Source organism: Sminthopsis crassicaudata, chromosome 3 (genome assembly GCF_048593235.1).
Source record: "Sminthopsis crassicaudata isolate SCR6 chromosome 3, ASM4859323v1, whole genome shotgun sequence".
Lineage (NCBI taxonomy): Eukaryota > Metazoa > Chordata > Mammalia > Dasyuromorphia > Dasyuridae > Sminthopsis > Sminthopsis crassicaudata.
In genome coordinates, this window is record NC_133619.1 from 49,787,734 (window position 1) to 49,802,750 (window position 15,017).

The 15,017-nt window shown below is 34.5% G+C and overlaps 1 protein-coding gene across 5 annotated transcripts in view; it reads right to left on the minus strand.

Moving 5' to 3' along the window:
• U2SURP (U2 snRNP associated SURP domain containing) overlaps positions 1 to 15,017 on the minus strand; it is an 87,506-nt gene that overhangs the window by 23,477 nt on the left and 49,012 nt on the right. For 4 of the 5 annotated variants that reach the window (XM_074298424.1, XM_074298421.1, XM_074298425.1 and 1 more), the window contains 5 exons: positions 12,522 to 12,684; positions 6,812 to 6,922; positions 4,735 to 4,853; positions 3,408 to 3,584; positions 1,481 to 1,662 (listed from right to left, as the gene is read on the minus strand). In XM_074298424.1, the coding sequence (XP_074154525.1) occupies positions 1,524 to 1,662; positions 3,408 to 3,584; positions 4,735 to 4,853; positions 6,812 to 6,922; positions 12,522 to 12,684 (709 nt within the window). In that variant the 3' untranslated portion in view covers positions 1,481 to 1,523. Of the gene's footprint in view, positions 1 to 1,480; positions 1,663 to 3,407; positions 3,585 to 4,734; positions 4,854 to 6,811; positions 6,923 to 12,521; positions 12,685 to 15,017 lie in introns of those variants that run through there. The other variant, XM_074298423.1, reaches the window with a different exon arrangement.

The window sequence follows — 15,017 nt, forward strand, 5'->3', positions numbered from 1 at the left end:
ACGAATACAATTACTCCCTCACATGTATGGTACATTTAAAATTACATGCCTGCAAGAATTTGTTTTAAAAATGTGTAAAATAGGTTTAAAATAAAGCTTCTTTTAAAAGTACCCTAATCAAGACAATCCATCATCAGAGTAGTTATCTCCCCACACCCCACAAAAACATAAACACAAAAAAACCCATCTTGAACAACTATACAATTAAGCACCCAAATGAAAACCATTAAAGGAAAACAGACAAATTTTAGTATCTGTCAGACCTAAGATCTAAAATGACCCCGGTCTTTTATGCTTACTATACAAAAACATTGTACAAATATCTGCTCTGTTGTACTGAGGAAGTCTTGCTCCCAGATTAGAACATATTATGACTTCCAAGTGGTATTAGCTGCTTAAATGAGCTTTTCAATGCATCCTGGATGAGATATTCAGGCTTAGGAATTTCAAAAATCTAATTTATTTTCCTATTTTACTTGAACTGAAACCATTCTTACTTTTTTAGACTGAGGCGATTAACAGTAAGAAAAAAAATTTTTGATACCAACCTTCAAACAGGGGCATGAAAAAAGAATACAGAAAGAACCTTTGGCTGTCATGGAGGAGAAAAAGTCTAGAAAGAACTAGTCCCCAAGCTACTTCTTCCTATCTTAATCTGAATTGTATAAACAACAGCTCACACCCAACTAATAAGCCCATGATTTAAATTCTCTCCATATTTTTTTTTCTAGATATATGTGTTGGGTTAAAAACTATTTCTGTAAAAAGACAATCCTATTGACTTTGGCTTTGCCTGTGGGCAGTGTAGTAGCCTAACAAAGCATGCCATTTCTATGATTCTTAGCTCTCTGGGCACCAAAGTGGTCTAGGAAATCCTGGTTATTTCAGAACCCTCTTAAGAACAATGACCACAGAATTTTCTCAGTTGTCTTAATTTTGACAGTTATTTTGAATATAACTAAGGGAATAGTTATTCAGAACGCCAGGGGTTGTAAAGTGCATCACAGAGGAGAAGCATGAATGGTGGCAAACTCACTTAGACTTTTATGGAACTCGCTATCACCAATGGGGCAAGAAAACAACATTTAATTTTCTGTTGAGATTTTATTTGAAATCTAATCCAAATTGTCAAAGCTACAAAAGGGGGAAAAACATCTGTGTGTTATTTTTGCTAGGTCACAACATCCTAAAACAAAATATCACTACTGCCAGCAGATCAGTTACACACATTTCTGATGAAATTCATAAACACAAAAAAAAAGTTTCATTTTGAGAAACAGCCACAATGAAGATATTTTTGTACAATATAAAACAATGACAGGTCTACAGATGCAGTTACTCATGAGTATACACGTGCATTCACAAAAAAAAAAAAAAAAAATTGAGGAATGCTCTTCCATTTGATTTTTTTTTTTAAAACAGACTTGTTCAGGCACAAAAACAAAACCGCATTTCCAGTAAGCGACAGCATTGTTTTAAAAAAAAAAAAAAAAAAAAAAAAAGTGATTTTTTTTTTTTTTTTGTCAGTGTTTGCTTTTCTTTGACTTCTTGTGGGATCTGTGCGGAGATCGAGATTGAGACCTGGATTTCTTCCCTGATTTTTTAGGGGACCTAGATCGTGATCGCCTAGACCTTTTAGGTGTCCTTGAACCAGATGGTGATCTGTCAAAAATAGAAGCCAAGCATGAATATGTAGGTAAGAATTCTATTTTAGATGTTTAAAGTACCCAACAATTTAGAGCAATGAAAAAAATGTTAAACAAAATGCTTAATTTCCATGAAGTGTTATAACCACCCTTATATTTTTTTAACTACCACAAAATGAAGGAAATACGATTATTCTGTACACTATGAAAGCAACTATTCTACAAGGCAAGCTATAAGCTCCCAAAAAAAGCTATTTTAAATTGATGCAAAATCAAAACATATTTGTTATCCTAATGAATTCTGTGATACAGAACTGTGGTCCAATATGAAAACACGTTTCTCATTAACAAAATTTCCCCTCAAAAAATAAAAGAGCCAAAGTTCTCTCAAATTTCTTACTTCACTTCATAATTTCATTATTTGTCAAAATGATGTGACATGGGTTATTAAAGTATTATGTAAGTATAAGGAATAAGAGACCAAAAAGTGCATGACAAAGAGATGATAATTTTTAGGTCTACGGTTTTTGAAAAGGCAATCTATTCTATGGTCATTTAAACATAGCATTATCTAGAACAAGAAGTGGATGTTTTAAAGATCCACTGCAATCCTATGATTTTATTAACAATGGACAATTTATATAGAAAGTTTTTCAGTCCAAAAAAAATTTTCCCAAATAATCTCTGTTCCTAACATGTACACTCACTCAATACATGAAGCATGGTATAATAAGTGGTGGCCCTGCAACCAAGAGGACTTTTGTACATGACTGAAAACAAAAAAGCCCTATCAGTAATCCATAGGGGACCAAACACACATGCTCCCCCCAAGACAGACTAAAAGTCTATTTTCTCTGGGTGTATAGACATCATACAGCAGATTAGAAGCATCAAGCCAGAAAATGGGGGTGTAATAGGGGGAGGGAAAGGTCAAGGAAGGATCCTAGAAACTAAACAGACAGTGCTAAGAATTATTTGCTGACAGTAAGCGAGAAAGAGAAAAATTATAAAAAGGCACAGCAGCCTCAAGCCATTTAGCTTGTCCACAGGGGCTGAGGCCATGAACAATTACAGCCAACACTGCTGCAATAACTGCCATGCATCTCTGAGCCTGTTACACGATGGCCAGAATGCTGTGAGAAGGCAGAGTGAAGTAACATTTTGGACAAATTCTCATCAGACTTTTTTTTCTTTAGCTCTTTGATACCCCAAAAGAAAATATTTCAATATTTGGCAAATTTTCATTAATTAATCACACATTCCTATGTTCAGTGTCTGTGGTGATAAAAGTGAAAAAAAGGAAAAATGTACACAGACTTACAGAATTCATTAAGAAGAGAATCAAAAGATTTCTGTATGCAAGTATGTGTCAGCCCCATATTCTTGCCTGTGATGCTGCTGTGTCATAAGACGATGATCAAGAGTAATGAAAACTTAAATATGCCTTCTTTGTATCATGGCAAAAACACAGAAATTACAGAGGATAGTGGGAGGGTCAAGGAGCCTTTTCTGGATTCATTGAAGAAGTTTTGAATTGCATTTCAAGGCTACTGATCTTCCTTTTTTACTCAAAAGACTTTCCCCATGCTTACTCAAAAGAAACTGAATAATGTAAAATGTAAAGAAAATCATCAAGAAAAATGAAAGCAAAATAATACTGACAACTCTACTTTAAAAAATGAAATTATTTGTGGAATTATAAAGAAACTAGAAAATACATTATTATTATGACTTAAATTTACAGAAATGATTCAGAATTACCTTTTGGCCTTTTTACTAACATCTCTGGGAGAATCTTTGTGAGATGACCTGGAACGGGAACTCTCTTTGTGAGATCTCTCTGACCGCTCTGATCGCTCTGATTTGGGTGATGGGGATTTTGCTCGCCTACCACTACTGCTCCGAGAGGGGCTGGGTGATGTGCTATGTCGCCTTTTCCTATAAAATAAAGAACAAAAAGACTCAGTAACTAATAATGGATAGATGTGGACATTAGTTATTCATTCCTACCAATAATTAGCAATGCTATTTTCTATAAGCAGTTCAAGCCCAACATACCAAGTGACTTGTCCTTTAACTAATCAAGGTTTTTATAACCAATATCATTTCTTAGGTGACACTATTGAAAAAAAAAAATAGTCTTCAAGAACAAAAGGTTAAGAGTAAAAATGTGCTATATCAAACATGATATAGCCCCAGATTTCATAAAAAGCAGTGACAAACACAGGGCAGACAGTTCCACATAAATAATTACCTTGCCTACTGCTGCAATAGAAAAAGCATCAATGTTTGCCTTAAGATGAATGAATTTAATCTCAAACTAGCATATCAAATGTTTTACTTCTTCTTAAATCATTTTGAGAGTTCTTTGGAAAATGGATGTCTACTATGAACACTCATGGTCACATTATGCATCTCTTTCACCAAGCTTTCAGCTGCAGCTATGCATGGTTCAAATAAATATATTTCAAAGGATGCAATCTAAATCTTCTGGTTCAAGATCTTTAAGAAATCCTAGGCTGCAAAGGGCTCAAATAGAAGCAAATTTCTGACACCCAGTAACCTGGTGAACCCAGAAATATGAACTTCTCTTCCTAAATGAAGGCCTTGTAGGCTGACTCCTCCCCCACTTCCAGGTTAAAGACAGCCATCACTAGGCAAATTAATCTGTGAGAGCTGCTTATCTAGGAGATAAGGAAGATCTAGTGAGTTGTTTTGGTCATTTGAGTCTCAGGTTTGGTACATGATACTGTAACTAAATTCCTCCTCTGAGGTAAGAACTAAAGATATAATCTGAATCTTGAATTAGGGGAGATGGCTACATAACTAAGTGCAGCACTTTCCCTTATTCTCCCAACTAATACTGCCTTCCTTTGTGGGTAAGAAGCTACTATCCAAAACCATCATTTTTCCAGATTACTGCCATGATTCTCTGATGCTTCAGTGTCCTCATCTGTAGGAGGAGGACGCTGGACTAGAGTTTTCAAGTCTTTCTGGCTTTAGCTCTATGACTCTATAAAAGTGTCCCATTAGAGTCACACCAACCCAAACCTCTGCTCTTCAGAGAGCAAAATAACACAGCCTGTACCTTTCTTTCCTTGTTGGTGTGCATTCATCCTTTTCTTTCTTGTCTTTGGATCGGGATTCCAGTTTCTCTTTATCCTTCTTGTCTCTCTCACGTTCTCTTTCCAATTCCTTCTCCTTTTCCTAAGAAAAGATTAAAAAAAAAAAAAAAAAAAAGCATTTCTAATGTTACATATTTACAAATAATTTCAAATTCTGTGTAATATCACTTATCTACTTACTGTTTTCTGTGTAAGAAAGAAAATATAGTACTGCTGAATTAGCATTCTAGAAAAACTTGTAAAAATAACATTAATGATATTCTAAGAAAACTATTCTTACTTTACTGTAAAACATGAATAAGAAAATAAGAATTAATGTGCTTGTGATTTTCAAACATGTGTTTGATTAACATTTAAAATGCTCTCACACATAAAATTAACATACAAAGCAGAATTTTAAATATAAGCATTAAAAAAGACCCCCAAAAGTTAAAAAAAAAAAAAAAAAAAAAAAATTACCATACCAGTAGTTTATCCATAAGTGCCGATTTGCTCTGGCAGATCAAAACTATTATATCAACTTAGTAGAAGAAACAAACTGACTGAGCAATTTTTCTATTTGCTTGTGCCAAATCAATGAGGTATGCAAAGAATCCATGTGCCGAGCACCATCTACAATGTACTTAGTACATGGGACACAAGGCTTTAGCCCTTAGGGAACTTACATGCTACTGTACAATTCCAAGTGAAATCCCAATTTTCGACTAAAATCTCCTTTGAGGATGGGTCAATTTCTCACTCCTCTTCCCATCTCCTATCTCACAGTGCACCATACACACAGTAGGCACTTAATGTTTGTAGAAGGAATAAGGAAGGTAGCTTCTAAATACTTTAAGGAAACACTCTTATACTCTCTACCAAGGCTCATTTAGCTCCATACTAATGTGAATTTTCTTCACAAATTTACTAAATTTGAAAGGGGGGGGGGGGAAGTGGAGGGGAAATCTGCTCAAGACAATTCTTTCCTTCTCCAATTAAAATGAGAAAGTGTGAAGATCCAAGAGGCCAATTATGTTCTCGAACATATGTTATCAATTTTAAGCCTTTACATTTCAGATGTTACCATCAAATCTAGTGAAAAAAGAAGTTTGGAGGCAGATAATTTTTCATACACTACAAAACTCTTACTCATCATCTCCTCAAAGCTTTATATACCACTCAGTCAATCCAATGACTTAGTAAACATTTCATGTTTATCTGGATCAGAAATATAAAGGTGATAAAGTGAGTGGATATTGCAATACAAAGAAATGTTATTTTATTTAGGCAATTAAATGCCTAAAACAAGCAACTTTTGAAAAAAGTGGTACCATTACTGATTATTTTGTAACTTTTAACCATGTGAAAATTGGTGGGGGAGCTTTTGGGGAGTAGAGGAAGAGTAAAGAGTGATAGGAGAAACAGGGTAGACACAATGCTATTCATCACTTCTGTTAGTTTGATAAATTGTCAAAATCAACAATAACATTTCCTAGTCCAGGTTCCTATACTCAAGTGTAATATGAAATTTGGGACTGCTAGTCTTAAAGTATCTACAGATCTACACTATGCAAGATCCTTATAGCTACATCAAAAGTAATGAGCTATGCTGAGAGTTGGTGTTGCTGTCCAAACTTGAACTATACAAGTTTTTTTTTTTTTTTTCAATTTAAAAACCATACCAATTCAAACTGCCCTCATGTTTTTTGTGCCATTTCCATAATAAACCCCAAAATAACTGCGTCATACTGTCACAACCATAATACCGCCTTTTGGCACTCTCAGGATCTCAGAGATGTATCTAAAAAGATTAATCTATCATTACTTTATAGGTGATAGAAGCTACTAGCCCTTTAATGAAGTCATTTTGCCCATTTCAAAATGCTTTTTTCATAAAGAAATCTAAACATGGCAAAGTGTGTCAAATACTTCTGGATGTTTATAACTTAGAGAATATAAATATAAGCATGCCAATTTCTAATTTCTTTAAAAAGGTTACAAGACTTCTAAGACATTAATCTAATTAGTGAGGCAAATGCCATAATATAGAATTCCCATTACTCTCTGAAGAAGTTTATCTCTGTAGTGCTCCACTTGTTCTTGAAAGCTCTGCCCTGGTTTTTTCGGTCTTTTCCCAGATTCCAATTCATCTTGAAACTTCATCACTTTGAGCTGTGGGAAAAAAGGGCATTTACAAGTTATTTCTCATTACCAAAAAAGGCTTCCTGGGGCCAAGGGCCCCTCATTCTTTTCTATCTGGCTTATGAAAACCAACACCAACATAATTGTTATTCTGTCATTTCAATCATATCTGACTCTTCAGACCCATCTCGGGTTTTCTGGAGTTGTTCACCATTTCCTTCTCCAGATCATCTTACAGATGAGGAGACTGAGGTAGAGTCAAGTGACTTGCCTAGTGCCCGAGATCATATTTGAACTCAGGAAAGTGGGTCTATTTACTGCACCACTTAGCTGCATACAAATATAACAAGTTATCAAGTCTGATTCCAAGTTCAAGATAAGACAGAATGGACTGACTGGGAGGGAGAGGAAGAGAGATGATACACAACCATTTGACAGCATCTAGAATAATTCTGCCCTCTCTCTGCTCCTTACACTTGTCAATGTCACATTTGTACCTCTGCATCCATCTGAATGGAATGCACTCCTTCTTCACCTCCACCTTAGGAGAATCTCTCTTTAAGACAGCTCAAGAACAATCTCTACATGAAGCCTTTCATGAACAGGTTCATGCCTGTGTCCTCCTTTCCTAACTATTCTGCATGCCCCCTCTCTTGCGCTTTCCCACCTTATCTTGTATTTAACTTCTTTGCATCTATTTTAACTTATTAGTTTTAGAAATATACTACATACATTTTTATAAAGACTTGCTGCCTCTCCATTAACTTATGGGCAAATTTTTTACACTTGTGTCCCCAGAACTCAGCCTGGCAAACAGCAGGTATATGATAAACATGGAATTGACTGCAGATTATTTATTCTGTAAGTTCTTATAATTATATTTTCCGGAGTACATATTTGCCCAGAGCACCAAGCATAGAAGCAGGCACAAAGAGGGCATTAAATAAATTCTTGATGACCGCCGACTTATCAAGCAAGTCAAAAAGTTATTAGCTCCTTTGCTTTTGGCAAAGAAAGCTCCAGCAAACCATTGTACTAACCTGCTTCCTGAAGTCCTCAACTATTGCCTTCCTTCCTTTCTAGGTCATCTATTTGAGCATGCTCAGATGACAACATCTCTTATGTTCCTGTCTATGCTAATTTTTGCCTAAGGGATTTTCATCATGTTTTCTCTTTTAATTATTGGATTTTCTCACATAATGATATTTTCTTAACATACAAGGCTAGTCAATGCCACACCTATTTCCTTCCTTTGAGGGAAGATATATCTTTCCAGAATCACAGTTAAGTAATAAATCAGACTGCACACTAAGCCTCAGCAATACTGACAATGTTGGCTTTGAATCTTTGTGAGGATCTCTTAGTGTGCCTACTATAAACTCTTATGTTTTTTTATCTCATAGAATAGCCCTACATGCCCTCACACACTGCATTTATTCTGACTTTCCACAAAATTCTAGCAAATTTGATTGCCTGGTTTCACATACCACAAATTAGAAGGTGAAAAGTAGATTACATATATTCCTGACAATAAGCATCCTAAAAGTTGGGGGGAAAAAAAAGACAAAAAAAAAAAAACCTACAAAAACACCACACAATGATATATAGGGGTACAAGAGTCATCTCTCTACAAATCTAAATAAACTCTGGAGAACATCTGAGAAATATCATCACTATAGTTGATATTCAGAGAGGCTTTATTGTCACCAAGCAAAGGTTAATTTATAATCCATAAATTCTACCTTAAAAAAATAAAGTAAAATCACTCCTTCGAAATGGAACTCTTGAACTCAGTGATAGTTGAGTAAATGAGATGACGGTTTTATTTAGAAAACACTCCTGCATTTCCTACCTGGTCACTGCTCAATTTCAGTTTTTTAACACTTAGTGGTTTTTATTCCCTTCAAAATTATGTACATATCTGTGCTTCTCTTAGATTTTACAATCTGAATTTACTCAGAATTTATTTCAAATCCTAAGTAGAAAACTTGTCACTTGAAAAAAAAAATTCTATCTAAAATGTTTGTGTATATGCGAATGTAAATTCATTTATTCAAAGAACACTGACTCTGTAAAACAGGAATTTGCATATGAGTAAAGGGAGTTAAGATACACACACACAAATATTTAAATTAGGAAATTTCTATAGAAAGAAATACAAAGTCCTGCAAATAAGGAGAAAGACAATTGAATTCTCATGAGTAAAGACAGAGCCAAGTCAGAGCTGCAATCTCCAATACTTAAGCAACTTTTTCTTACTACCTTGGAACACTTGAGAAATAATTAACCTAAAGTTAAAAAAAAAAAGTTAGGTTACACTTGTGCAACTAAGACTCACTCTCTCCCATACACTCTCTCCCTCTCCCAATTTGTAGAAAGCTATTGAAAGGAAAAAATTTGAGGACGCAAGAGAGAAAAGGACTGCTTGTTGTCAGAGGTCCAACAGATATAGCAGGAAGGGACAGGAGATTCAAAGCAGAGGAAGAAAAGTTAGTCTTGGCAAGTAGTATCAATCTCAAGCAAAAAAAAAAAAATCAGATCATATTAGGAGAATGAGGAAAGAATATCATTCACAGGCACAATATAAGTTTTAGAATTAAATTAATATTCTATATATTATTATATATTAATATAACACCTATAATAATAGCACACATTAATATGGCACTTTAAGGTCTATCAAAGCACGTTGCAAAATTACCCTATAAGAAAAGTCACACAGCTATTATCTTATCTAATGAATTCCAACCTGTACAAACAAACTCAGCTCATCAGCAGCATACTGGGAAAATACTTGACTTGGAAACAGGAGAAGAATCAAGTATCTGTTAGGATTAACACTACTAAAACTCTTTTTATACCACATGGTCTCATATAGTTGATTTAAATAATCCTAGGGTTGAGGTTTCTTTTGCATTTAAAAAAAATTATTTTCCCTGAACAACTTCAAACTAGACCATGTACAAAAGCCTTTCAAATATTATCAGATCCTCTTTTAATAATCTCTCCTCCAGGATGAACATAAGGAGAGTGCAGATTTAGAACTGGGACTTCTAATTCAAATTCCTTCATTTGAGAGATAAAAAAATAAAGCCTAGAGTCATAGAGGTACCTTCACCAGGTAGCAAAAATGTCAGATGACAACACCAGGGTTCAAATCCAAATTCTTTCCATTGCACAACATCCCAGAAGTAAATTCTCTGAACACCTCAGGCTGTTGTCCACAATCCCAACTAAAATTTAATTTACTTATAAGGAGAGGTCCTCTTGGGCAGCTAGGTGACACCACAGTGCATAGAGCACCAGGTCTGGGATCAGGAAGAGCTGAGTTCAAATAGCCTCAGATACTTAGCAGCTAGCTGCGAGACCTTGGGCAATTTTCTCATTTGTAAAATGAGCTTAAAGAAGGAAAATAGCAAACCACTTCAATGTTTTTGCCAAGAAAACCTAAATAGGGGGTGTCACAGAAAGTTGAACATGACTGAAAAAAAAAAAAAAAAAAAAAAAAAAAAAAAAGACTGAATACCAAAAGTCCTTAGAAGTTTCAACTCCTGTCCTTAGCTAGTAAGACAGCCTACCGACTCGACTCCCCTTCTACTTGGGTGGGTTACTGATTCAACATGAAGTTTTTATCTAATCTGGTTACTGAATTGTTCCAAGATTAATATTCTGGTCTCCTGAATTAAGCAATCAGTTCAATTCATGGAAGACTCAAATTTGAGGAGGAAAAATGTAAAAGAAAGGGTCCTGAAAGAGAAGCCAATGATGTGTGTTCTAGCCCTTGCTTTGCTGTTGAGTCCCTTGGCTCCAAGGTGCACAAGGTTCTCTAATTTTTGTGTGGAGTATTAAGATATTATAGTTTCTAATCTCACAGAGTTCACAGTGTACTGGATGATTTATGAAATTCTTTCTAGCACTAAAATGCTCTGATTTTATGATTTTGTTCCCAGTTCAAAACAATCAGAAGCAACAATCTAAATGGAAGGCAAGGCAACAGGAACTCCCTTAAGTGACAGATCCTCATCTGACAGGCAAAAGCCAGATAACTAAGCGACATCTAACAAAGTAATAAAAGCACCAAAGTCATCTCCAAAAAAGAGTACATTAATCAGGATCCTCTGCTTAAAGTAACAAAGAAAAACACTAAGCATTGGATAATTATTTCCATCAGAAATAGCTCCCCCCCCAAAAAAGCCATATGTGCAAAAATGTTGGTACTGGTAAGGATCTGGAACCTTGCTCTCTAGGGGAGGGGTGGGAGAAGTGAGGGAAAGAACAGTTTTACAAGGGTGAATGCTAAAAGATATCTTTAAAAAGAGAAAAGAAACCCCCAGAAACAGTATTTAAAAATGTACTTCTAAGTTGTTATGTGAAAATTTAGAATACATGTGTATTATTTAAATTCACTTTTCAGGAAAAAGATGAAGTATAACCTTTTCTGCAATGTTAAATATTATGAACTTCCTCACATACTATAGAGAAGCCACATGAATTTAATAACTCTGGAAATCATTATTTTCTCCACCCAAAGTTTACACCCTACTGATATTGCACAGTTCAAAATAAAATGTTATCTGTTTAAGACTACCTGCCATCTAGGGGAGGAGGTGGAGGAAGGGAAGGGAAAAGTGGGAACAGAAGTAAGTGCGAGGGATAATATTGTAAAAAATTACCCATGCATATATACTGTCAATAAGAAGTTATATTAAAAAAAAAAAAAAAAAAAAAGACAAAACAAAACAAAAGAAACAAACCAAAAAAACCCAACAAAATAAAATGTTATTGGTGGTTTCTGAATTGACTATGTATGAGAAATGGGTGGGGAAAATCTTCCAATAACCTAATAACAGCAATGGTTACTTAAGGAAAAGGAAATAAGATAACACAAATGAAAGGTATAATATAAAAGCAAAGTACATAAAAATCTTAGACTCGTCAACTGTATTCTTTCAAGTATTAAGATTCCATTATTGCTTCACTATAAATAGTAAACTCCTTGGAAGCTCTTGACACAATCTGAGGGTAGAAATTCAGGAGGATTTTCCCCAATAAACTATCCTACTTTTATTTCTAGCAGGAAACAACAAGTAAAAAAGAACAAAACAAATTTGCTCCAAGAAAAGAATTCCTTAGAGAATCTTTTTTTTTCCCCTTAATTCCTTATGAATCATTTTAGATTTATAGAGACAAATGTATTCAGCCTGTTTATCCTCTAAAGAAAGAAGCTGAGGCTCAGAAAGGTAAAGCCACTAACCAAAGTTATACAAGGAAGATACTGATGCAAAGCTAGAATCTGAACCTGGGTCCAATTTCCCTGTTCTTTTACAGTCCAGCACAAGTTCTTTTCACTCAATCTAATACATTCAATTACCAACCAGAATCTCCAAGTATAACAACAATCCCCATGCTGTTTGCATGCTGTTAAAAAAAGAGAGGGAGACAGACAGAGAGAAGTCTTTTCTCCTAGTTCATAGTTTGGGCAAGATGGAGGGATGACTCTGGGCTCTAACATCTCATCTAACTCAGACATCACCCAGAATAAGGAAACATCTAGTCTTTACAACCCAAATGACCTATTTTTTTTTAAAATGAGTTTGATTACATTTTCATATTCCACACCAATACTGACCTCAATTTCTCGAAGTTTAGCTCGTTTTTCTTCACTCATTTCTGAATATTTAATAGAGGACTTGGACTCCGTCATCTCTTCTTTGATGGGATTGGAATACAAATGATGTTCTTCAGACTTGGAGCTCTGGGTATCTTCCTCATCTTCACTCTCTTCTTCTTGACTTTGGGAATAAGTTGAAGACATTAGCAAATGCAAAGGTGTGCCGCTGCTTACTATGGGGGCTCCCTCCTTTCCTGACTCAGTTTCCCTCTTCTTCCAATTGGTCTCCTTCCGTTTTTGCACTATGCTATCTTTCAAAGCCAAATTTCCATTTAAGATAGATTCCTTACTCCCTCTGTATATATCTGTGCCCTTCTCCACCCCTAGTCTCAAAACATCATATGTCTGTGGTGTTCCAGTAAAACAAACTCTGAGAGAAGTGACTCTCTCCTCTAATATTAAGCATCCTGTATAAGTAGCAAAGGCTAAACAAATGTTTATTAAATTGATAACATTTCCATTGTATAAAGCTTTTTTTAATTTTTGCATTCTAGAGAACTCAAGGCAGAGCAGATGAACACATAATATTCTCATTGACTATAAAACTTCAGATGTTCTCTATGAAGTTTTCTGAAAAAAGTTTTTAATCTAATAAATAACAAAAATCACATTTCGTCATATATTGCTTTTGTTTTGTTGTGTAACCCTCCCCTATACTTTTTGCAAAACTACTGAATCAAATGGATAATGTAGCCAAATGTTCATAAGGAATTATAAACATTAATTTTCACATAATCTATAAGTCACAGCAATAACATTAAGTTTTCAAAAATCAGTGCATACAAAATGTTGATCTATACAAACTATCGAAATTACTCCGTATCTCTAGAAAGTTATTTTCCTCATCACTGCTTTAAATAATCAATCTTTTGATGATAGCAGTAGAGTCTACAGATAGTGGTCAAATGGAATAAGGGATCAAGAAACATATTACTAGTCTAATCTTTATTATGAACAGGTATAATTCCTTTAATATATACTTCCTTGAGTCAACTTAACAAGCATTTATTATATACCAGCACTGTGTTTAGTGCTGGGGATATATGAAAAGGCAAGAACAGTCATCAAAACAATACTTTCCAAAAGATTAATATGCTATTAAAAAAACTTTGAAAATAAACTATAACCTAAAGTAAGCAGCAATTAATGTCAAAGCAGTAATAAAGAAAACTAATCTATCCTATTTTATAATCCTGAGTTTGCATACTAAAAGAGTAGGTGGCCAGGTAAATTATTTTTCTTGAGTACAAAAAGTCCCAGTACCTTTATACATAAAATGTTTCCAACCTACTTTACAAAGTTTACACACAGCTAGACACCCAGGTTTGAAACCTGAATCACGTTTCATTCTTCAAGCTCCCTCACCTTATTCCCCATAATATCCAAATAAGCTGCCAAGTCCTTTCAAATTCTACCTTCACAATCTCCCTCCCACATCTTCCTCCTAGGACTTCTAACACTACAACCACTATTTCAGGCTTTCATCACATCTCAACTGGATTACATTAAAAGCCTCCTTAGTTAAGTCCCTGACTCCAGTTTCTCCTAAAAATTTCATCCTTCATACTTTTGCAACAAAATAATCTTCCTTAGGAAAATGTCTAAATATCATACTAGGCCCTCACACAAGAGCTGGGTCCAGACTTTTTTACACACTTCCTTACACTACAAAAAGGGAAGAAGATGGCAGTAGAAGTCAAGACCTTTTTTCCCCTCCCAAAAACCCAAACAGTTTATAAATGATTTTAGGGATGTTTTGATTTTTGAAAGCCTATAAAGTTCATACCCGCAACAAAACTGTTTACTAGTACTATTGTAATCTTACTTTCCTACTTTTGAAGCATTATTGGAGCTCAAATTCAATTAGTTCCAAAGCAATATATATATAATTAAAAGCAAGTAAATTTTAGCCTGTTCTCTGAAGTTCCAACTTTCCATCTACAATTAAGTTTCTTTTCTCAGTGCTATAGTAACCATTTCCCTATCTCCAATTATGAAAATACCATTCTAGCTTCAGCCACTAGAGTGCAGTACTGTAGCACAGAAAGAAATTTAAGTGCTATTGAGAATACTAAAATAGGAAAACAAAAAGGTAATAAAAATTCCTGTCTTTAATACTCCAGGAAGCTATCTGCAATTAATTATTTTATCAGGCCCTTTCAACTTAAATTGGCCTATAAGAAATCTCCAAACCTTTTTATCTGAATTGAATAGGGAATTATAATTTTAAAGAAATTATATATTTTAAAGAAAGGCTTTCAAACAGATTAGGATGATTCAAAAAATATTTTAAAATATTGTTCATTTGACTTTTTGGTGTCATTATCTTCAAGTTCAGCTTCATAATCACAATTATTTTTCTAATTATTAAATTTTAAAATAAATGTGATTTTGATTTCTTACCAAAAACAACCAGTCACTAAAATCTCATCTTATTCATCAATTTAAAATTGT